General features: G+C 40.3%; 5 protein-coding genes across 5 annotated transcripts; 3 read left to right on the top strand and 2 right to left on the bottom strand.

The window, feature by feature from the left end:
• Positions 1-3151: 3151 nt before the first annotated feature.
• Positions 3152-5470, bottom strand: K441DRAFT_602909 (uncharacterized protein; the record flags this gene model as incomplete). Its single annotated transcript, XM_067645283.1, has 2 exons — positions 3152-4793; positions 4866-5470. 2 exons carry the CDS (start codon positions 5468-5470, stop codon positions 3152-3154), a joined length of 2247 nt encoding a protein of 748 aa, XP_067508331.1.
• Positions 5471-7245: 1775 nt separating this feature from the next.
• On the top strand, positions 7246-7452 carry K441DRAFT_653184 (uncharacterized protein; the record flags this gene model as incomplete). Its single annotated transcript, XM_067647491.1, has 1 exon — positions 7246-7452. One exon carries the CDS (start codon positions 7249-7251, stop codon positions 7408-7410), a length of 162 nt encoding a protein of 53 aa, XP_067508330.1. The 3' UTR covers positions 7411-7452.
• A 4319-nt stretch (positions 7453-11771) lies between these two features.
• On the bottom strand, positions 11772-13864 carry K441DRAFT_673849 (uncharacterized protein; the record flags this gene model as incomplete). Its single annotated transcript, XM_067650681.1, has 3 exons — positions 11772-12188; positions 12526-13212; positions 13277-13864. 3 exons carry the CDS (start codon positions 13862-13864, stop codon positions 11772-11774), a joined length of 1692 nt encoding a protein of 563 aa, XP_067508329.1.
• A 282-nt stretch (positions 13865-14146) lies between these two features.
• On the top strand, positions 14147-15195 carry K441DRAFT_250464 (uncharacterized protein). Its single transcript, XM_067640769.1, has one exon. It carries the CDS (start codon positions 14387-14389, stop codon positions 14954-14956), a length of 570 nt encoding a protein of 189 aa, XP_067508328.1. The 5' UTR covers positions 14147-14386; the 3' UTR covers positions 14957-15195.
• Positions 14908-16004, top strand: K441DRAFT_653181 (uncharacterized protein). The gene is made up of 5 exons (XM_067647490.1): positions 14908-14987; positions 15049-15170; positions 15219-15426; positions 15488-15644; positions 15698-16004. The coding sequence occupies exons 1-5, from the start codon at positions 14940-14942 to the stop codon at positions 15943-15945; spliced, it is 783 nt and encodes a 260-aa protein (XP_067508327.1). The 5' UTR covers positions 14908-14939; the 3' UTR covers positions 15946-16004.
• Positions 16005-23330: the final 7326 nt, after the last annotated feature.

Genomic DNA, 23330 nt, shown 5'->3' with positions numbered 1-23330 from the left:
TAACCACTAATTAGTGTTGGTCTTATAAGGTAATATTACGTATCTATAGGTTGTAGGTAGTATAATAGTTGTTATTATTCTTAATTAAGGACGAAGGGCTTAAGGCTCTTCGCCACGCTAGTGTCGCGGCGACACGTAACGGCAACTTACCTCACGTGGCGGCAATTTGCCTTATTCCCAACAATAACTAAGTAAGAAGTTAAACTACGTTAAACTAGGACCTTTTAAAATTATATAAAGAATTTCACTAGTTATATTTAAGTTAAACTTACTAGCCAAAATGAAGATCTACCCTATATAGTATATTGCGATACTAGAACTAGTATATAGGAATATTAAGCTACCGGTTTATAAGGCGGACACGTATAGAGGATAAGAAAAAAATAAATAGTAAGTTTTAAAGATTATTAGTTATAAGGACATTAATAATAAAATATAGTATAAGGTAAAGTAGATAGGCTATAACAAGACTACCTAGAAGCTACTAAAAAATTTAAAAAACGCTATAGGAAAGGTACAGGAGTATTAAAAGAGAAAAGGTTAGGCAGTATTAATAAAGAAGAATTACTAAAGAATAAACCACCTAAGGGGGACCTAAGAGGAGCACCTGCTAAGGTATTTGGAGATATTTCCTTCCCTATTAGAAGAGAATCCGTTCTTTTATCGCCAAATTCCTATAAACCTTATTCTATAAGTTTCTACTCCTTAAAACGCACCTTCTTATAACCCTTTTTAAGACGGATTAATTAAGTGGACGTAGTAAGCTAAGAATTAAGAGCGTGTTGCTAAGTATTAGCAGCCTCCTTTTTAGCGTTATAAGAATAATAAAGTTTAGTAAAAGTAACTAAGAGCTTATTATTAAGCTTTATAATAGTAAATTAAACCTAAAACCCTATAATAAATTACTTAGGGAACTTAAAGACTATTAAAAGTAATAAAATATATATACTTAGCGTTAAAAATAAAGCAAATATTATAGGATAATTAAATATTTACTTTAGTACACTCTAAATATAAAGAGGGTTGCCGAGATAAAGGACTTGCCAGCGTAATATAAACTAACCCTTCTTTTGCATAATAAAAATATAAAGATAATATAATCTTACCTAAAAATAATATTGCAGTAATAGTATAAGACCAACAAGCTATAGAAGAAGAAGGAGCCTTAGGTATAATAAGTAAAGATATTAACTAAATTAATTAAATAGATATTATACCTCTAGTAAACAACCTAGAGATACTAGATATTTTTAAGAATAAAGATAAAGAGAAGGGAGATAGTATTATAGACGCTTTAAGTACAATATTATAACTACTTAGAGAAGAGTTAGAAGAAGCTAGTTAGTTAATATAGGTATAGTTTAGAATAAAACCGGTAGAGCTATATAATAAGAAATAGTAACTAAGGTTATATAATATAATCTATATAATTTATGCAATCTATAGGATCCGCAATAGAGTAGATAAAGTAGATAAAGTAGACAGAGTAAGGACTTTTATAGGAGTACGGATGTGTATTTAAGGACCCTCGGTCCCTACCTAAATAGTTTCTCTCTTTATAGTAATTCTTAGAATACAATTAGAGTTAATCTATTAGGCAACCACTCTACTAGTTATTATTACGTTGTTAATTTCCTACTTTACCTATACACCTAGCCTATTAACAAATCTACCGTAGTTCCTGCTATAAGGTTCCGTTATAGCGGAGGTAGTTATAAAGGTTATAGAGGTTAATATTACTATTACTAGTATTAGATTTAAGCTGGTAATTAAGTTAATATATATTTAGAACTTATAGATAAGACGTATATCTTATTAAGGATCTAATTAAGTTATATATAGAGGTGGTAAATAAGGAAGAACTAATAATAAAATTTAATAGACGTTAAAGCTTGCGAAGTTTAACTTTTAGAGCCCCTGCGCTAGTCCTAATTGGGTAATCGTAATAAGAAAATTAATACCTTAGGAGGCTCTATAAGAGCTCTATAAAAATGCCTTATACTTAGGTATAAGATATAAACTAACTACTAAACTTAGGCTTATTAACTAGCCGTTTTAGCGACGTCGTGTATATATAGTTAGGGTAATTTAAGGCTAATCTAGACGTTATCTAATAACAATTTACTAATTAGATTAAGAGGGGAAGAAAACCGAAGTTATTAGTATAATATATTTTAAAGAGCTTTATAATTCGTGCATAGGCATTAGTAAGCCTTACGCTGCTATACTACCTTATAATTGGCCTAATCTTTTAAAGATCTTTTCTAGAACGAAGCAATTGTTCTGGAATTAAGACGATAAAACCGATACACAAATCGTTTCTTTTTAAAGACGATTTGTTCTAGTATAAAGCAGGAATTTTCCAAAACGCGGCTTAAGCCAGTATAGGGCAGAACATATGCAATATTATTACATAATTTTAACGTTTAATATGTTTTACGTACAAAGTCTAAATACAACGATACCTTTAGTATAATAATATGGACGATGTAAAAAACCATATCGTTATAAAGAGTTTTTACGGTAATCCTGTCTGTAAAAGGTTCGTGCCAACCTTGTTGCCTTATATCCGCCTATCTCCGCATTGTATTCTCAAAAAGCACCGTCTCTATCAGGCAAACTAGAACATTAACAAGCGGCAGCAGGACCCAGGCCCGATTTTGGTTCCCTTAAGGGCCGCTTCTAGCTCCCGTGAACTCGGTTATAGTTATACCTCTATTGACCTGAAAATCAGGTCAGAAAATGAGGACTCATGTGTAGATTGATCTATAAAGAAAAGAGACTATATATACATGATATAGGGGTAGTAGACTAAGTCGGTGACCGAGTCGGTAACCGAGAGAGTAGTAAGACGGTAATAAGTCCAATTCAGGTTGATAACCTCGCAGTACTTTAGCTAAACCTAAAGGGCATTTCATAAGTAATCTAGCTACTGTATTAGTGCTATAAAGCTTATTTCTATCTAGGTACGAATAGAAGACTTGTTAAATGGCCTTTTATACTTAAGTCCTAATAAATTGTATATTTATGACGTTAGCACTACAATAGAGATGCTTTAAACGTACTAACCTAAATGGAGAATTTGGCCGCTAAATAGATAATTTATCCGTAAGAAGCTAGCATAGCAAAAGAGTGCTACCCGATGCTAAACCTATACGTCCTGCCCCATCTTCTGCATCATAGAAGAGTAATGCTTCTCGCAGGCAATAGTAGTAGGGTGGCTCAAACCGAGGGTCTTCCTAAAGCCACTGGACGCCCTCTGGTATAATTCTGACGCAGTATTATACTCCTGCTGTCTATAGAGCAAATACGCAAGGCAATAGACGCTTGCGAGCGTGTCAGGATGCTCCTTCCCCAACGCCTTCTCGTAGCCATCGAGCGCTCGCCGGTTCATCTCTTCGGCCGCCTCGTACTTGCCCTGGTATTGAAGCACTAAAGCGAGGTTATTGACGCTCGTGAGCGTGTTTGGATGCTCCTTCCCAAACGTCTTCTCCCTGCCATCGAGCGCTTGCCGATTCATCTCTTCGGCCGCTTCGTACTTGCCCTGGCTCTCGAGTACTTCAGCGAGGTTACTAACGCTCGTGAGCGCGTCTGGATGCTCCTTCCCCAGCGCCTTCTCCCTTTCTTTAAGCGCCTCGGAGATTTTCTTGTATGCTGCTTTGTACTGCCCTTGGGTTTGGTTATACCATCCAAAATTATTAAGAAGCCTTGCATATTGCAGCATGCAAGATTTCGATTCAAAGGTACAGCGTAGGATAACCTGCGCATGGGGAGAAAGAACTTCACATATTGGCCAGTTTTCATAAGTTCCAAGCGGGAATTTCTCCGACAATACACTTAGTGCGCGTTCTTGCCAATTGCTTAACGAACCCTGAAGGTAAAGCCACCTCTGGGTCGCGAGTTGCACAAGACGATGCATTTCAAATACTCTCCCTCCTTTTTCAGAAGTAATTAATAAGAATGCCTGTAAAGTTCCTAGTGCCATAATAAATTCAGCTTCTTGTTCATTATTTTCATAAAGTAAAAATGACTGTAGTCCTTGTCGATCTAGAACGGCCATTAGAGAGAGTATCTCAGCGGCGCGTGGGTGTCGCCTTTTTATCTGGTCAAATGAGAGCTTCCAAGTTTGGATTACTGAATTTGATGTTTCAGAATCCCTCCTCCAGTCATCGAACTCTTTGTCTAGGATGCTTGCATTGTTCGCGCTAAGAAGATTGAGATATGCTGAAAGCGTAATGCGAGTTTCAGTGATGAACCCAGCGGCTTGCGTGATTGCAAGCGGCAGATATTCTAGGTCAGCGAGGAGTCGGTCTAAATCGGACTCGCAACAGCTCTCTAATACTCTAGAAAGCATCATGGTTTTTGCTTCTTGCACCGTCATATGTAGAACAGTAATTGGCTTTTCTCCATTCGCCAATTTCCTTCCCACACGTGTGTCCCTTGTAGTGATGATAATTAAGCCACTAGAGTTATGGGGGAGATATCGGGCTACGCCTCCCAGCTCGCCCTGCGTCTTTGATTTCACCTCGGTTGAAGGAAAAAATACCTCTGTATCATCTGCGTTATCCAGAATCAAAAGCCATCGGCAGTTGTCATTATCCGTAAGCTGCTCGTATACAAGCTGGAGCGTGTCTACCTTTGGATCATTCCAACCAGGGATGAGAAGCCGCCTTGCGATATCTTGGTAGGCTTGACGAAATCTGGCGACCGTACTGGCGTGCACCCAAAATACCTGTGCTTCGGGGTACTCCTCTTTGAATTGGTAACAATACTCAATCGCTATTTGAGATTTCCTGTACCAGGTCTGTTAGCGGCGATCACCATGACGTTTAATAGTCTCTGCGAAGGTAATTAGAGCACCTCACCCTACGCCTCCAATTCCTGCAATTGCAACACGCCTCTGCCTCTGCAGAGCTTGCTTAATATCGGTGTTTATGTCAACGCGGCCAACAAATTTCAGATCTCTTTCAAACGGCACCATAAAGATGGGCTTTTTTGATCGTGGTGTCTCAAGCTCCTGGACAGCCCCTTTTGTCTCTGTGAAATGAAGGATGAGCAATGTTTTGTAGTTCTCAATTTCTCCCCAGGCTTTGGACACTTCCTTTTCGTAGTAGACGCTGGAAAAAGCCTTCTTTATTCGCTTCGACCTCGAGTCCGTCTCTTCAGGAAGCAGCTTCTTAGTCACGACATCTAGACGCTGGATAAGCTCGTCGCAGCTTGTTACGGCCACAGCAAGTGCAGTTTGTGGGTTGATTGATACAGATCCCTTTTCTGTCTCCAGTTTCACTTCCGTCATCTTATCGATAAGAACTGGCAGTTGCGCGCTAATGTTCTTAATGACGGCCGGGGCATTACCTGTTCTATCGTTGTACTCCTTAAGACGCTTTAGAACTCGCCATGCGACATCACTAAAGGTTACGAGACTGGAGGCAACACCTAGCGCAGTGCCTGCGGCCAGCAGTTCGGCCATGTTGTACAAACGTTTAGACGGTTGAGCAGGCAATTGTACCGAGTTGGAACTGGACAAGGACTCTAAAGAGAAGGATAGCTAGATGAGGGTCCAGTACTGCGTATCTGATAACAACGACGATGTTATCGACTGACGCTGGTGCCTTTGAGGGATATCTGGCAAGGCAGAGGAATGGGTGGCTTCGCTCATGTGATGGAAGCCTGCTTTTTGCTTAGCATTGATTTCAACAAATTTTTTATCCTTATGAAAGCGATTTCTCTCTTTTCTGGCCACTAATATCCCTCACAACGTTGAATGTGCGTTCCGTAACGCGACTGAGCAATGGATGTGCAATCTACTTTGGTTCTAGTATATTAGCTACATTATGCGAAACTGTGAGGGTTCTTGTGGCAGCAAGTCTTATCAACCATAATCTTATCTTCACGTGCCAAAACACGGAGCGACGCTGGAAGGACTCTGCTTGGCGTTTGTGGGAAATATGCATCTGAAAACCGCATCCGAACCATCCACTTTTGGAGACATATTTCCCTGAAACTTTCGTTGGGGTCATAATTATGACCATTTAAGGGAAATTTGCCGCAGAAAACAGATAGTTTTGACGCTATTTTCGCCCACATTATCCCTTGCAACGTCAAAATGGGCACTCAGGTTATCGATAAGAACTAACCAATTAGATTAGCTGAATTCGGTGCCCGTGCTCAGAAGTATGGTGGTTCCAATTGTCAATATAGAGAGGTTCGAAATTGGGCAACGATAGGGCTTAGGAGGAGCTGTTTTCACAGTCTTATTTGGGGGGACTTTTGCAGAGTCTTCTGAACAAGGTCTATATCAATTCTAGCACGATTAGAAGGCATGGTGGTTGTGTAATTGATGATCGAATTCTATATAGATACACGCGTTGATTTGAAAACAGTGTTCCCGCACGGATCACTTACTCTGACGTTGCAAGGGATAGTTCAACATTCACCATCCCAAGGGGTGCAGATACGAAAGTATTCTCCACGGGGGGCCGCAGAAAGCTGGTACGAAAGAATATAAAAGGTGGTCGTTTGGAAGGAGAGGAGACAACATCCACCTCCACAGCACCCGAGCCTGAATATACTCACATTTGTACCAACGTACATTCCAGTATCATTCCTTGAACACGCGTTTCTCCACAGTACTTCTATCTGCTCTTACTACTTCAGCAATAGTTGCGCCGGGCAGCCTCATCGGGCAGTCTCCGGGCACAACCATCCCACACAACCATGATTACTTAGCAATTAGTAAGCCCGCACGGGCCACTATCGCGAACTTTGATTTGAATAACAAAGCACTATTTACATGTGTAATACTCCAATATTCGGCCGTCTATTTCAACAGGATCCTTTCCCTTTTTACTACCACGCGTGCGNTTAGCCTTAGGGGACCTAATAGCAAGTGCGCTAGCTTTATAGGCCTCATGCGCGTCTACAGAAGCTCCCTGTCGCGATCGCTTTAATTTCGACGGAATGCCAACCTCTTTTAGCTTAGGATCACTAGGACCCTTGTTAGTATTACTTAAGATTAATATAAAATTACCACGGGCTAATTAAGTATAGGTCCTTCGAGCTCTAGTGCGCGCCGCTCTGCCAGATTGATGGAGTAGGAGAGGTGGCGGCTCTTGATAATTGTCAGATGCCGAATGGTTCGCGATAGGCTCCTTCTTACTAATATTTTGGTGAGGGTCGTCTAATATGGTACCTTGGAGTACTTCCGCGTTATTAAGCCACGAGTTATCGTCGTCCTCCGCTTCCAAAATGACCACCTCGTCCTCTAACCCCCCTAAAACTTCGTTATATAGCACCGACGGCTCGTTAAACGGTTGCTGCTTATCCTCCTTAATATCCTCATCCACCTTAATATCCTCATCTACCTTAATATCCTTCTACTTCTGGGCCTCCTCCTGCCTTTCCTTTTAGAGCTCTTGCTCGGCTATATCGGCAGCACGTTTAGCAATCTTAGTACTTATTTTGCCCCGCTGGTTAGCCTTACCGTGCTTCTTTTTAGGTGGTGGCTGCCAGTAAGCCTTTTAAGGAACCTTAAATGGAGCGCCCTTAGGTAGCAATCGAAGCTCTACCTGTCTAATTAAAATAGCTATTTAGGCTACCTTAAAGTCTTTAAATTTATTAGCAAGCTCGCCTATTTCTTTAGTAGGAAGGTCCTTAATAATATTAAGGAGGCGGAGAACTAATAGCTGGATCCTGGTAAGAGCTTCCGGGTGCCCTAGTAGAGGGTCACCCTTAAACGCTATATCTTTAATATATTGCGGCTGCCAATCTGGAGCGGTAATTAGCTTTGTTGTAATATACTAGCGAGGGTGGATTAAAGCTGGCGATATAGGAAGCCTCTATATTAAGCACCGAATAAGCATATAACAATAGGGGAGGCCATATTGGTAGGGGTCCTCGCAGTTGCAGTCGTCCTGCTTCCACTCCCAATTAGCCTACTCTTGCTTTTCCTTATTCGTTAAAGCTCTCGCGCCACGCATAGAGTTAAAAATTTGCTAAAGCGTGTAGTGTGTTACTACACCGTTAATCTGCGTGAAGTAGTGTTAAAAGAGATCTAGGGTAATAATTCGGGGGAGGGACATTTCGGATGTATATTTGGATTTAATTAACTCCTTATATAATATCGAAATCCACCTCTTTAGCTTAATTATAGTATCCTTAAGGCTTAATTAATAATTGGTAAAGCATTTCAATCCTCCATTAATACCCTCGCCTTATTAGCTTGCCGCTGCACCTAAATTTGGAAGGTATCTAGTGAGGGAGTAAGCGGCTAAGGAAAAGCTGACGTTAAAATAAGGTTTTTAAGCTAGAGAGCAGGATGCTTGAAGGCATTCTAGAAATAAGCTTTACTATGGGCTGGCCTATAGTAAAACCTATTCCTAGGATGCCTCTAAGTATCCTGTTCCCCGGCTTAAAATAAACTTACCTAATATAGCAGGTAATTATCTGGCTCTCCTTTTCAACGTATATAGTCTAAAACCATACCTTATTATATGGGTGTAGCTTGTTTAGAACTACCTTTTAATTAATTTTAAGCTCTGCTACCGTTTTAGATTTTAGGTAGGGCTAAAATAGTTCCTTTACTGCCTTCCTCTCTTTTGCTGAGTAGCTATACGGCCTCTTAACCTTTGTCTAGATCCCCTTATTAATCCGCTTCTTTATTACCTTTACAGTATACTACTGGCAGTACTGGAGAATAACTGTAATTAACTGCCCTACTAATAGGGCGGCTGTAAGGCCCTTACTAAAATCAGTAATAATAACTTTGGGTGGCCGTTTCCAAAGTTTCTGCTAAGTAGACTTAAGTAGAAAGGTCTAATCTGGCTGAGACTCGCTCTTAATAAATGACTGCATTGCTGGAAAAGAGGACCCTATATTAGTGATGCTAGTAATAATGGCTAATAGGAGCTTAGATTGATTGGTATTAAATATAGCATCTATTTGGCAGCTAAAGTTAGTAATAAACCTCTGCGCTAAATCTACCTGGATAGGAAGCTAGAATATAAGCTGCTGGAGACTCCGGGCAGGGCTCCCAACGATAACGTTATTCATAAGCTTATCGCGATAATATTAATAATAATAAGCGATATGAATATAATATTTGCTTGTGAATATTTATAAGCTTATAAATATATATAGATATTTTAAAGCTTTAGTAGCAGTGTAAAAGAGTGGCTTATAGTAAAGGATTCGCTAAGAACTATAGATACTCCGCGCGTTCTAATATATATCTATACATAGGTATATAGGGTGGGTGGTAATTTAGAAGAATTCTAAGTAATTTAATACTTTGCTAAGACTGGTTGTATAGCTTACATAAGATACTAATTATCGCGATATTATCGCGATAATGAATATCTTAGGGCTCTTAATGATATGAATACGATAAGTGGTATGAATATACATTCATTTATCATTGGGAGCCCTGACTCCGGGCAATTAGATAACCTAATTCTAGATTAATTGTGTAGGTATATTAAGACCGGTACTCAAATCTATGCTAGTAGAGAAGTAGCTTAAGCGCGCCGAGTGCTTGCGGCTGGCCCTTAGCTTTACTAGGAAGGCCGCTTAATGATCGCGTTAAGCTATAGTATTTCTTCTTGCTTATGTGTAACTCTTGGGTAAAAAGCTGACGCTGTATAGTAAGATAGGTCTCTTAAGTTCCCCTAAGAGCGTAGGCTTCTGCGGCTGCCTTTTTAGCCTCTAGTAGTTGATCCTAGTGGCCAATATAAGCAAGGGGATTCGCGATAAAGTTGTGTTCTAGAGCCTTTAGAGTATCTAGATTAGAGTGCTTGGCACGCGTAATAGTTGCTACCCATCCTTTGATATTACCTGCATGGCTAGGAAGCTTCTTTTAGGCTACCCGAATACACCAGCCGCAGTCCTTTTGGTGTACCTTAGTAGCCTCTTACTGCTGGTTGCTATTCTTACTATAGAAGTCGTCTAACTTACGGTAATTCCGGGTGTGCTTACTATGGTATTTACAGCCAAAAATACGGTGCGGCCGTAGAGCGGTTTTATTATTTAAGGACAGTATAATAATAAAGAAGCCTTTACTAAAGGCGTAGTCCTAGTATTAATTAAACGCGGCATTAGAATCCTCGAAGGTCTCACATTCGTACGGCTCTAGTAGGTGGTGGGCGGGTATAGAGTTAACCACCCTTTTTACTACCGGAACTAGGTCTAGGTGTAAACGGTGGTTTGGCTACTACTCTAGACGTTAAATCTTAACTTCTGGTAACGGCGATTAAAGCTATTGCGGAAGAGGATTATTTATATTGTATACCAAAGAAGCAGAAGTAGCACGATATTTACGACTGCTAGGGGTTAGAGTTCTAGGAGGGGGTAGAGGAGAGAACAACTCCTGCGCAGAGGCCTGCGCAGAGGCCTGCGCTGAGCTCTCTATATCTGTATACTATGGCCGGTGAAGCCAAGATGGAGTTAATGGAGCCTAAGGAACCTTACGCCAAGCGGCTAGAGCAACCTGGTGAAGGGGGGGTGGAGTATTAAGGACTTTAATGGGGTTGCTCTGGCGGTTACTAGGTTTTTGTACTGGAGCAGCGGAGGTAGTATGGGCAGTATAGGCAGTAGGGCGACACTGCAGGAGCTTATTAAGGTCAGGAAGAGTCGAATTGATATTAAATAAAGAGCTATCGGCTATACTATACAGTAGGAAGTTAATATAGGCTTTATAAGGTATAGATTTGGAGTAGAAAACTTCCAGAAACTTGCTGTTAAAGTTATCTGACTTTGGCTAATATTTACTTTATAAGCTGTTTAGGACTTTTAGTCTGCATAATAAGCTATTAATTCCGCGCCCTAGACTAGTCTATTTACTACGTAGTTGCATAGATATTCCGTGGTGTAAGTTGCGGTGAGGACATGCTTTTTTGAAGTTCTTCCGCAGTCTTGATAGCGGCCCGTGCGTGCATTAGTAAGCGCTTATTAATCATGGTTGTGTGGGATGGTTGTGCCCGGAGACTGCCCGCAGCCTCATCTCTCGGGATATCACCTGTAAGGTCTTAGTCTTCCCTTAGCCTACCTTTCAGAACTCCGTTCTCGTAATTCTAAACTTCATCAGCAACCGAAGATGTCACGTTAGCCATCGTACTCGCCGCTCAAGCAAGTGATTGTGATCTTATCAAATGTGCTGCAGTCATCGCTTCCGCGGCTTGCATTGGAGCTTCCATCGTTCTTGGTCCGGGCGGGATTCCGTTTCTCCTCGGCTGCACGGCTGGAGGTGCTGGTGCTGTAAGCAGGATGCTCGGGAGGGCTGGTAGGAGGACTAATGAGACTTAGCTCTGCCCTTGTGCCAACTGCGTCAGTGCCCTGGCCGACTTCCCGAAGAACAGCAATATTTGCCCATCTTGAGGTAGCTCGTCATTATAGGGAACATGTGGTTCTGGGATGTTATGTGAGGAGGGCGTGGAGGCTGTGGAATTGTGGCGGGGCGGCTTTGGGTTGAATACGTCCCTTACCTCAATTTATTTATCCTTGCCGTGCCTATGAGAAAAATGAAACCATCAAGCGCCAGTAACTTTCTAAACTCAATATTCAGTTAGACCTTTGGGGCTAGGACCCAAGGTTTTACGGTAGCATGCTTGAGACCAGGCTTTCAATCCCGTTGCGGAAAAGGAATGGATGGCAAGACTAAGGATGGTAATCCTGCTAGCATCTAAAATACGGAATCTCAGCCCCGCCCCAGCTTTTCTAGAGGATTTAGGTTACAATTTTCTGCGCGGAACGTGAGATAGAGTTATTTCGAATAGGTACTAGCCCATGGTTGGCTCTGGCTCCTCCAGTATCACCACAGCTTTGCTAATCAACCTAGCCCTTTTTCGTTCAGCGTCGGACCTTTGGGCAAAATTCCGATACTGCACAGTCATATGAGGCAAATCTTTATTCGTTGCTGCGCCTTCCTCTCTGCCAGCGGCTTGGCTATCGTCGTTGTAAGAAAAGAGAGCTGGAAATAGGCACAGTTGAATCTGGGACCGTCCGTTGAAATGAGGATCTACACCGGTATCCGATTCCCAGTCGACATGCATGCTCGCGGCATCAAACAGAGCTCCTGGCATAGGAGTGACCAGTTCGTATTCTTCTTCTTTCAGAATTAGGTCCGCTTTCAGCCTGAGAGCGTTTTCGAAGAGGCTGGTGACCTTGGCCCTCCTTTCTTGATGCTCTTCCTCCGTCTGCCCCAATGTTCAGAACCCGTCAGGCAAAGGAGACGTGAGCGCGTGGGGATAGAAAGGGGTCAGAGCTTGGGAAAGCCGTATAGCTAGCTCTTCGGCTTTCTCTGGAATGAGTTCTGTTTTGAAGTGTTTTTCGTTGATCAAAGAATGGTGAACGGCGGTGTCTAGGCTCCTCAAGATCGATGGGCCATCTATTAATCGATTAGTAAAAAAATGACATGTGCATTAATCTGTGATGTTGACCTTGCAGAGCAAGATGCTCTCTATATTTAGCCAGGACACGGGATCCTTCCTCCTCAAAATTAGGAAAGTCGGATTCGAATATCCACTCACAAACAGCGGCTGCGACTAACGCGCGGAGGACGGAACGTGGACTTATCCGTGAAAACTTCTCAAGGAGTGATTCCAGGGAGATATTTGATTGCGAGTTCAGTCCGAGGCTGCGGCGAAGCATCCATTCGCTATCTGCAACGTCTCCGGTGTTTGCGGGGATAGAAGGTAAAAGTTGACTACTTAAGTGAACGGCCTCATCAATATCCCTCTGAATATCTCCTATACGCGTCTTGACTTCTTTCTCAGTCACGCCTACGAAAGGGTCATCAGAGATAGTTATGAACCTTCCGGCACTTTGAGATGCTGTTAGTTTTTGCTGCAGTATACTGATTTGTTGATCTTTTGAGTAGGTCGGTAGGGCCTTTTTGTGCTGATTTATAGCAGAAGCCAGGCAATCCCCATGGTCTTTGATATGTTTTGCGAGGGACTGGAGCTGGCTGAATAGGTTAGCAATGCGAGCGTCCTGCCGCCGCGTCTTTCTCCACAAGGCAGCGTTTAAGCTTTCCATTGATAAATGATCGATTCCGCCGATGTGCTGCAATTGCTGGCGGGAGTCTCTGACCAACTCCCCTTCTTGTCTTTGCGACTGGATCCCATCTTCTCTGTCTGAAATGGTCGTATCCTGTGCCTGAATCCTAGCTGAGCGCTTTACCCGATCTAGCTTACTTCGCTGTGCCAGTTGAGCGGTGCTCTATTCAATAGAATTAGGGTCCGAATCTTTACATCATAGCGTGAGTAGAAATGTGGGGCCGTACTTCTGGCCTTCTTCTGCCCATTTGCGAGCTTCCAACTCCACCTGCTGGATCTCCACCCACTTTCTGTCTCTTATGAAATGAATTTTTCTCGATTTGCTTCCGGCGTGACAGCAGAGCGGTTTTTCCCTTTGATTCTTGACTGGATTGTCTCTGAGACTCTGGAGCAACAGTTCTTGAAGCACTTTCCAGTCGAGGGTCGTTCAAGGATATCCCCATAGATGAGACTTCTCCACTCGCAAGTTGCTGAAGGAGATGCTCCTTAGCGTTTGAGATTGCTTTATTTTCTTCAGCCAAGAAATGAGGTAGGCAGGCACTCCCCTTTTGATAAACGTCTGCTTTGCTTTTCGACTGCTCGCTTCCACAATTGGTCCATATGAACCTAATTTTGGTATCGACTTGTTGAAGCGTGAAATCTTTTCCCCGGGTTCCTTTCAAATAGTCAACGACACTAGCCTTGAAATCAATCTTGGTCTTCACGCAATGGTCCAGCCACGCCGCGAGCGCGGCATCATCGTCCAACTCCCAGTCCGCCTTAGGATTGCCGTTGGGGTCTTTTTTGTTCTGTTGTTTGTATTTTCGCTTGGCCATAGTTCATACCACAGTAATGTATCGGTATTCGAAGTTCGTTTGTGAAGCGTGTTATTCTTTAGGCCGCTCGGACATTCGGCGGAAAGCCTCACTTCAAGCGAGCTGGGCTGTGTACGATACGAAAGATTGCGATACCGAGGTTCTGAACTAGTTAGTTTCGAGCTGACTGGTTGTTGAGTTCATAATGAAACTGTGGGGCGGGGCAGGGGGCGCAAGCGCTCTGCTGTGCCGCAATTTATGCTGCATGNCCTGCGCGGAATTTCAAGCAGAGTTCGTTTCGACCGTTGACTCATCAGAAATGACGCTGCGCCCATGCATACAGCTGAAGCCACGGCAAACATGATTGGGCATTGTAATTGAACTGCTGGTTAAATCCTGCCATTTGGGATAGCGCAGCCCGTGATAGATTTCAAGATCTTGGTAAAGAGCAGGTCCTCAGTATCCGTTTCTTCAACCTCTTCTCCTTGCAATCTGCTCATCCTTATCGTTTCGATTCTATCTAGTAATTGACCAACTGGCGACATGTTCGCTTCGACACGAGCGCCCTCTGTGGCTTCATCTGTCACTCTAGGCCGGCAGTCTATGGTCCCATCGTCAACCTTTCCATGTGATTCGTTTCGAGTGACTGCTGAACCGGAGGACACTGAAATGCGAGATATAGATACTTTACCTGAAATAGATACATCTAAACCTCGATTTATTGTTGCGGTCGATTTCGGCACGACCTTCTCTTCAGTATCATTTGTCGCTATTGAAAGCCAGGAACAACCCCAGCTCATAGGTGGGCGGCGCATCCGAAGTATCAAAAACTATCCAGACGACCAATCCACGAATGGTGGCCAGGCGAGAGAGGTTCCAACTGAGATGTGGTATCCTACAGATCCAAATTTTAGAGAAGCCGAGAAATTGATACTTATGGAAAGCGAAAGATCTGCTGGTGAATATTTGAACGATGGGGAGGAGCATACAGGGCCGATTTGTGAAGACGATCCGAGAATCGAAGGGGCTGGTGGGTTCCTTGGTGATGACAATAATAGTGGCGGTGGTGCCATGCCTCAGAGGTGTGTCAAATGTTATGACCGAACAACTTGAACTTGCCAGAGTTCAGGGTCTTGAGGTACATGTAAGGCTATATATCTTTATACTTTGAAAACTGTGGAGAGGAATGGCTGACAGTGGGGTAGAAAGTAATACTGATTGGAGGCTTTGCTGCATCGCCATCGCTTAAATGGTTTCTGGAGAAAGAGCTCCTCAAGCTCTCCAAAATCTATGGGTCGGAAATCAGATTGCTCCGACCGGAAACCCCGTATGTTAGAATTTCCGGAGACTTGTTATTGAAACTAATTGGTTAAAGAGGTACGGCAGTCGCTTCTGGAGCTGTCCTCCGAGCGTTGAATAAAGAGGATGGCCCAGCTCGCCTTATTCCTTCGAGTTATGGATTCCTTCGCACCGAATTTTATGAGCCCCAGGTGACCCCCGCCCACCGGGTTGTGAGGCCGTGGTATGACCCTCTCGATGGAAACCCATACGTTAAGAACACGATCGATTGGGTCGTAAAGAAGGTAAGTAAAATCCAGGATGAAGAAAAACTGTAATTTGATCTTTCCATTTATGATTCAATAGGGTGAATTGGTGAATGCTGGGAAAGTATATGAGCCTCTCCGAATGTGCCACACCTTCCCAGCTGGACGAAACCAGGAATTTGTGTGTAAAGAGCAGCTATATGTTTCGGACACTAGTACTGAGTCAAGCTACCGAAAGTCTGACGAGAAGAATAAGGGTATGAAACTTCCACTAAAACTCCAGCATTCTCTTTCTCTAAAACCTATATAGGAGCCGAATTAGCTGGTGAGATTGTCGTGGATATGACGTTTCTTCGAAGAGAGAATCTGATACAAGTTGTTACGCCAGCCCCAGGAGAAAAGGGCAGGAAGCATTATAGAGTGGAGTTCGACCTGGTCATCACGGTGGACGGACGCAATCTGCGATATGTGGCGAAATACCCACCCGGAGGAGAAGGCGAGGTCCTGGAGGAGGGTCAAACTTGTATCGCAGCTGCATTCTTGCCAGGCACAAATTGACAGCAACGAAGAATTGCCGGTCACTGCCGATGGACCCGAGCCATTGGCCGCCGAGCTTGGCAGTTTGTATCAACGTCTACTTATACTGCTGTTATGTAGCTTAGTTTCAATTAACCTCCGATCACACTTTATTTGAAATATAGCTAGTCAATAACCCCAAACAGCTAGCAAGGATCTAGCAAACTGAAAGTTGTTCGAAGAATGTGGTGTAAATTAAGTCACGGTGAACAGATTTGGGCTTTCTACTGGGCAATATACACGGGCATTAGCCCTCACATATGCCGTCCATTTCAGAAATTTTGGAATTACAAAACCAGATCCGATATTAAGTAGATCTGGAGCATCAACACTCTCTGCATTGTTGCCTGGACAATTCCTCAGTCATCACATCTGCAAAAATCCCAATGGCTTCGAATATCCAATTTACCTCATAACCTTAATGTCGGAACATTAATCACGTGACGTAGTCACGGGACTACGAAGCGAGACTAACTGTCTAACCTTGGAGTAACCCCTTTCTTCTAGATAACAATCAACTACCAACTTCAACACCGCATACGTACCACTACAAGTGATATTCGTGCACGTTGATAAAGAGAGTTATACTAACACTGATTAGTAAACGTATAGATTAGGAAATACGCAATAGCTAGCGCTTAAGAAGTAGTACTAGAAACAGTTCACGATTGCCTAGTTCTTATCTATTTTATTAAAGGAGAAAGCTATATTACCCTTAAAGCTCAAGACTACATATTAACTTAACTGCTAACGCGTTAAATCGCCTAGAGAATTATATCTTTACTTAGAGAAGATTACGACCTCCCTTAAGCTTAAGAGAATTTATACTAGCTTTATAGCTAATATAATAGATCGCTAAGAGAATAGCAATCTTGCTAAGAATACTTTATAGGCCTAACGGCTGTAGAGAACGTACACACTACCCTCGACCTTAACCTTAACTTAACCTTAACCTCAACCCTTAACCTTAACCTTAACCTCAAACCTTAAATCTCGAACCTTAAATCTTTATAACCTCTACCTAAACGTATATTGCTTTACACTATAATAGAGTAGCAAGAAAAAATATTAAAGTATAGTAATAGAATTACTATTTCTATAGCTTTTAAAGATAAGCTAGGAGACTATATAGTAATAAAGGTCTATATATATACATAGGAGAACTTTATAGACTATACACTATGGATAGTATTTAAGGAGGAATTTAAAGGCTTTACTACTAAGGATTTTAAACGTATGCGAACCGATATAAGAGTAAAGTTACGTATCCATCTACTTAAGAGAGGAGTGTATATTGGAAAGTATAATAACAGATATTTAATCTTAGAAGCACTATTTAACCTTCTTTAAGAAGAAGAGTTTTATAAATAGACGGACGAAGAGATTGGTCTAGCCCTTAATAATATTAAGCTAATAATTACTGTGGCTTTACAAGACTAACTTAATTTAACCTTAGATAAGCTTACTATAGCTCTACCGGCGTTAATACCTTTCTATAGTCCCTTACTAGCTATATAAGCATCACTAGCTCTTCTACTAGCTATTCTAACTGCTGTACCGCCAACTACTCTAATTACTGCACCACTAGCTACTCTAATTGCTGTACCGCCAGCTACTCCAATCGCTACCCCTACTACCCCTACTACCCCTCCCGGTCCTTAATCCTCTAATATAACTAAATCCACACTTTTATTAACTAATTACTATAGTTACAGCAACTACAGCAGCTATAACAGCTACCTATATATATACTACCTAAACTAGTCGTGCCTAGTGTAGAGTAAGGACCTAGGTAAGGGCCTGGATATAGTAAGGAGGTAGCTATAATTGCAAAAATCTATATAAATAATTAAAAGTACAATAGAGTTAGTGACAGCTTTAACTTTAAGTTAACTATCTTCTATAACATCTGTAAGAGATCTGGCTTACCACTAGAAGGCTACACAGTAGTATTCCCTAGCATGCTAAAAGGGCTTACTTAGGACCACTACTATAATAGTAACCTTAAGTTAAGACCTTTTACGGAAGCCTATAACTATATATAACAGTTCTTTAAAGGGCTAGAATACTACCGCAAGAACCTTACGGAGTAGAACAGTATGACCCTCTAAGGAGTTATGGACGAGAACCCTAATAAGTTAATCTATTAGAACTTCTAACTGCTTATAAATAAGCTACTAAAACAATATTATAGACTATACTTAGACTTCTATATAAACCGTATTCTTATAAATAAGCTAGTTACTGCTTGCTAGGGAGTACCAGTATACCATATTACTATCTCTAACCCTTTAAAAGACCTCTCTTAGTTAATTAATAAACTATAATCCTCTATTATTATATAGAAAAAAGAACACCCCCTATAGGCCTTAATAAGATCGTCTTACTAAGCTTTTTTTTATGGATTAATACTACTACCGAAATAACCAGAATTAAGACCAAAACACCAACTACTATGGTAGTAATTACCCCTATAGAACTAACGGCAGACTAAAGGCCAAGTGCTACGTCTATAAGAAGGAGGACTGCCGTTCGTAGAAATATATAGAGAAGGAGTATAATTAGTCTAGAGATAATTATAAGAGACGCTTTACTAATATTAAGGGCCATAATAAGGGTAACTTTAATAACTACTTTAAGTAATACGTCGCTGCTTGCGAAAAAGATAAAGATAATAATTTAGACTTTAAAGCCTATATATAAGATGCTAAAGACGCTAACAACTTTAGGAACGATGCCAGAGAACCTAACAATAGTTCTGCCTATATTACTACCTTTAGAATACTTACTATAGAGAAAGCAACCTCTATAAGCGTAGAGCTAGCTAATAAGGCTTATATATACTTATTTACGGCTTTAGAACTTACTACGGAGTCTACCACGGAACCTTACACGGAGACTAACCTATTTGCCTATAGTACGGCTATAACTACAGCGTTACGATATACCTCGACGGTCTTTATAGGAATTATAATTAATACGGGTGCTTCGCGTAAGTCTACGGCTAGCTATAGCCAATTCTAAGCTCTATAGGCCGTAGATAAGTCTATAAGTCTTAACACGTTAACTAAGGGTTAAGTAACTATCTAATTCGGAATTAGAGTATCTACGTCTATTAGAACTATAGACGTTAACAGCCCTATAGGCAAGGTATAATTCCATATTATTAAAGCAGATACCTCTTTCCTACTTTGCTTAGTAGATATAGATAGACTTTATATTAAATACGATAACCTAAAGGACGTTATTATTACTCGCACTAAAAGGGTGCTAGTAGTTAGACAATTTGGCCACCTATTTCTCTTATAAAGCTTCTCCTTATAGTCCTATTTAGTCGAGTCTTTTAATATAAACCCTTACTACTTAACTAACGTAGAACTACGACGTCTACACTATTAATTTAGTTACCTATTAGTTAATAAACTGCAAAAGCTTCTTAATAAGGCTGGCCACGGCTATAATACTAATAGATCCGCTATTAAAGAGCTAACTAGACTCTGCCACTATTGCTAAAAGTATAGCAGATCTTCAGGTAGATTTCGCTTCACCCTATAAGATAACGTTAATTTTAATTATAATATTATCGTCGATATTATATATATTAGCGGCTCCCCCCTACTACACGTAGTTAACGAAGCAACTTAATTTTAAGCTGGTAGATAGCTACGAGATATTAGCGCCAAGCATACTTAGGACATTCTACGGATGTGCTAGATTAATAGCTATTTAGGACTACTAGACCTAATTACCACAGACACTAGGAAGAACTTTGTTAGTAAGGAGTTTAAGTACTACGCTACCACTATAGGAGTAACTATAAAGTTAGTTCTAGTCAAATTACATAATTCCATTAAAATGGTAGAGCGCTACTACGGTCCACTATAACGAGCCTACCAAATTATTACGACTAAAATCCCTAAAATTAGCAAGGAGATAGCCCTATAAATGGCCTTTAAAGCTATTAATAACACGGCTGGCCTAGAAGGCCTAATCCCTACACTCCTAGTCTTTAGAGCCTACCCCCAAATGGTTAAATTAGACGCGCTATTACCTTTAGTTACACAGCGAGCTACGGCCATTAAGAAAGCAATAGTAGAAATCTAGAAGCTATGAGCTAAATAATAGATTGCTAACGCTCTTAATATGCGAAACAGACCACAAACTAACGCCATTTACGGCCTCCCACCTAGTTCGCCTGTCTTAGTCTAGAGAGAAGGCAATATTAGCCAGAGTGGTTATTGGGATAGGCTATATACGCTACTTACCGTTAACGGTAAAACCTATACCGTAAAGCTACCAAATAGGCCTATAACCTTCCGCTCTATAGTTGTAAAACCTTACTTACTAAACCTATAAGACCTAGTCGAACCATAAGAGCCTATTAAATTAGCTAAACTAGTACCTTTACCAGCTAAACCTTAATTATTACCTAAAGCTAAACTATAGCTACCGCTAAAGCGAGGCAGAGGTCGCCCCTATAAATACCTATTACTTACGGCCGTTATAGACACGGCTACTATAGACGCTATAATAGATATAGGTGCTTTTACGGGTGATATTGCAAATATTGCTAATATCGCTATCTACTTATAGAACGATAATAACACCTAATTTAGCGCTTTATAATAAAAGGAGGTCATAGGCCTACTTAAGAAAGGCGTCTTTAAGATTATTAAGCTATATAATATGCTAAAGGGGGTTAAACTCTTTAACTTACGGTTTATTAATAAGATTAAGAATAAAGGAACTAATAGAGCCTTTAAGAAATCACAATTTATTATATAGGCCTATAATAATTTAAAGAAAGAGCTAGTCCTTACTTAGTTACCAATAATTTAACGGGTTAGCTAGCGGCTAATTCTCTATATCGCTGCTATGCTACCGCAGATATAACTCTACCTCTAAGATATCTTATAAGCCTACGTCTAGTCTACTATAAACCTAAACCGCGAGTTCTATATATAACCACCATATAAGCTAAATAAACAATTAGGAATTAATACGGACTCCATTCTAAAAGTTATAAAGCTACTTTATAGAGTACCTAAAGCTAGAAACCACTAGTTTAAGACCTACTATTTATACCACGTTAATCAGCTATAAATGGACCAGTCTATGTATAACCCTTGCTTACTCTACAGTAATAAGCCTTTTGGAATTGTTGGCCTATAGACTAATAATACACTATTCCTTATAGATAATACCTTTATAAAGGCTAAATAAAGCGAACTATATAAGGCCAAATTTATAGCTAAGAAGCGAGAGCAATTAACCGCTAATATACTAATTAAGTTTAACGGAGGACTTATTTAATTAATATAAGACGGGAGTATTACGCTAACACAAAAGCGCCAGTATAAGAACCTTAGTGTGGTTAACACTACGCTAGTAAATAGCACTAGCTCTAGAGGAGTTACGCATAGCCTACTTATGCTAAAGAACTAGTATATTACTTAACGCGCTAAAGAAGCCTATATCGCCTCAGTCTGTTAGCTAGAGGCCTTATTTAACCTATTCTTTACTACCTAGGTAATTAACCTAGTTAAAGATAATATAAAGAGTCTTAATAAGCAATTAAGCTAGTAGATTAAGAACGCAAATAGAGGCCTAAAGTTTATTAAGCTAGACGTTAATACCTTACAACTCCTAGTATTTATAGACGCTTCCTTTGCCAATAATAAGGACTTATCTTCGTAAATTGGCTATATACTTATACTAGCAGACGCCTTAAATAAGATAAATATTATTTATTGGTCCTTAATTAAGTACAAAAGAGTCACTAGGAGTGTATTAGCCTTAAAGTTATACAGTATAGCGCATAGTTTTAATATAGGCGCTGTAATTAAATCCACGCTAAATAAGGTCTTATAGGTTAACTTGCCACTCGTTCTCTATACTAATTTAAAGTCTTTATATAACTGTCTTATCCAACTAGGAACTACGTAAGAGAAACGCTTAATAATTAATATAATATGCCTTTGCTAAGCTTATAAACAAAGACAGATTACTAAAGTTAAGTAAATTAATAGAGATACTAACCCTACGGACGCTATAATAAAGGGTAAGCCCTATACGGCACTATTATAGCTTATTAACACAAATTAAGTCGAATTACGGGCCGTAGGGTAGGTTAAGCGAACGGATTCAACTTTAGTTTAGCGTCGGCGCTAGTACTAAGCAAGCCAATAGCAATTTTCCATCCTGGGGATAAAGTTAGGTTCGGCAGAATTTGGCAGAATTCGGTATTATAGCAGAATTTGGCAGAATTTGGCAGAATTTGGTAATATAGCAGAATTTGGCAGAAAGTCGCTATTGCGTATACGTTACGAGTAGTCTAAAAGACTTGACTTTAGAGTGTAGATTAGCCTTCTTTTTAGAGTTGCTCTAGTGTCAGAACATTAATCACATAACGTAGTCACGGGACTACGAAGCAAGACTAACTGTCTGACCTTAGAGTAACCCCTTTCTTCTAGATAACAATCAACTACTAACTTTAACACCGTATACGTACCACTATAAGTGATATTTGTGCACGTTGATAAAGAGAGTTATACCAACACTTAAATTGCCCATATATTATCGACAACTTCACAGTCCCCCCCCTAAAAAAAACCACAGTGCTTACCCCTACCCGCCCTCTCCTCATTATTTATCACTCCCCCCTCTTCCCCGCTCACTGGTCCCTCTACATTCCATCCACGCGCTCTCCGGAAACCGGAACCCGAATCCATATGACCGGCGATTTTACATGCCAGTTTTACGCTTATCTTATAAATCGGATGCTTCGTGGGTGAGAATGGGGGGAGAGCACGTGCCCCTTAAATTCTCTGCGAAGCGTCTAAGAGCTTTTTAGTCGCGATTTAAGTAATTAACCACAGATCATTAAGTCACTGCTAAACCTTGTCACCTTTTCTATATCTAATGATCTTAAAAATACTACAAGGTAAAAGCTCTTTAGCTTCTCTATTAACTCTATATAGTAGCTATATTATAGCTACCTTGTATTAAAAGTTAAATATAGAAAATCTAAAATTTATAAAAATTTATTTTAAAGTAGAAGTTCTTTTTTTATAATAATATATTTTATACCTTAATATAATAAATATAAGGCTCTAATATATATATATAATATAACTTATTTAATACTTAAATTATATTTTTATATAAAAAAATTATAAAAAATTGTAATATATATATGCTTAAAATTAAGTTAAAATAGTACTTTTTTAATAAAAATAAAAATTATTAATAAAGCTATTAATAGGGCTATTATATAGCTATATTATATATATAAGTTTTTTTAATATATAGGTAACCGGCTTGTCTATATAATTAGTTTGTATATAGTACTAAAAACCATTTAATAG

This window comes from Cenococcum geophilum, assembly GCF_001692895.1.
Source record: "Cenococcum geophilum 1.58 unplaced genomic scaffold K441scaffold_5, whole genome shotgun sequence".
Taxonomy (NCBI): domain Eukaryota; kingdom Fungi; phylum Ascomycota; class Dothideomycetes; order Gloniales; family Gloniaceae; genus Cenococcum; species Cenococcum geophilum.
The sequence above is the reverse complement of the archived record's forward strand: the minus strand, read 5'-3'. Positions and strand labels throughout refer to the sequence as shown.

What these genes read in the sequence shown, in the direction of transcription:
- K441DRAFT_250464 (XM_067640769.1), top strand. Translation starts at nt 14,387, where the DNA reads ATGTTCGCTTCGACACGAGCGCCCTCTGTGGCTTCATCTGTCACTCTA.
- K441DRAFT_653181 (XM_067647490.1), top strand. Translation starts at nt 14,940, where the DNA reads ATGACCGAACAACTTGAACTTGCCAGAGTTCAGGGTCTTGAGGTACAT. An exon ending in TCGATTGGGTCGTAAAGAAG is followed by an intron (nt 15,427 to 15,487) that starts GTAAGTAAAATC and finishes ATGATTCAATAG; the next exon opens with GGTGAATTGGTGAATGCTGG. An exon ending in GTCTGACGAGAAGAATAAGG is followed by an intron (nt 15,645 to 15,697) that starts GTATGAAACTTC and finishes AAACCTATATAG; the next exon opens with GAGCCGAATTAGCTGGTGAG.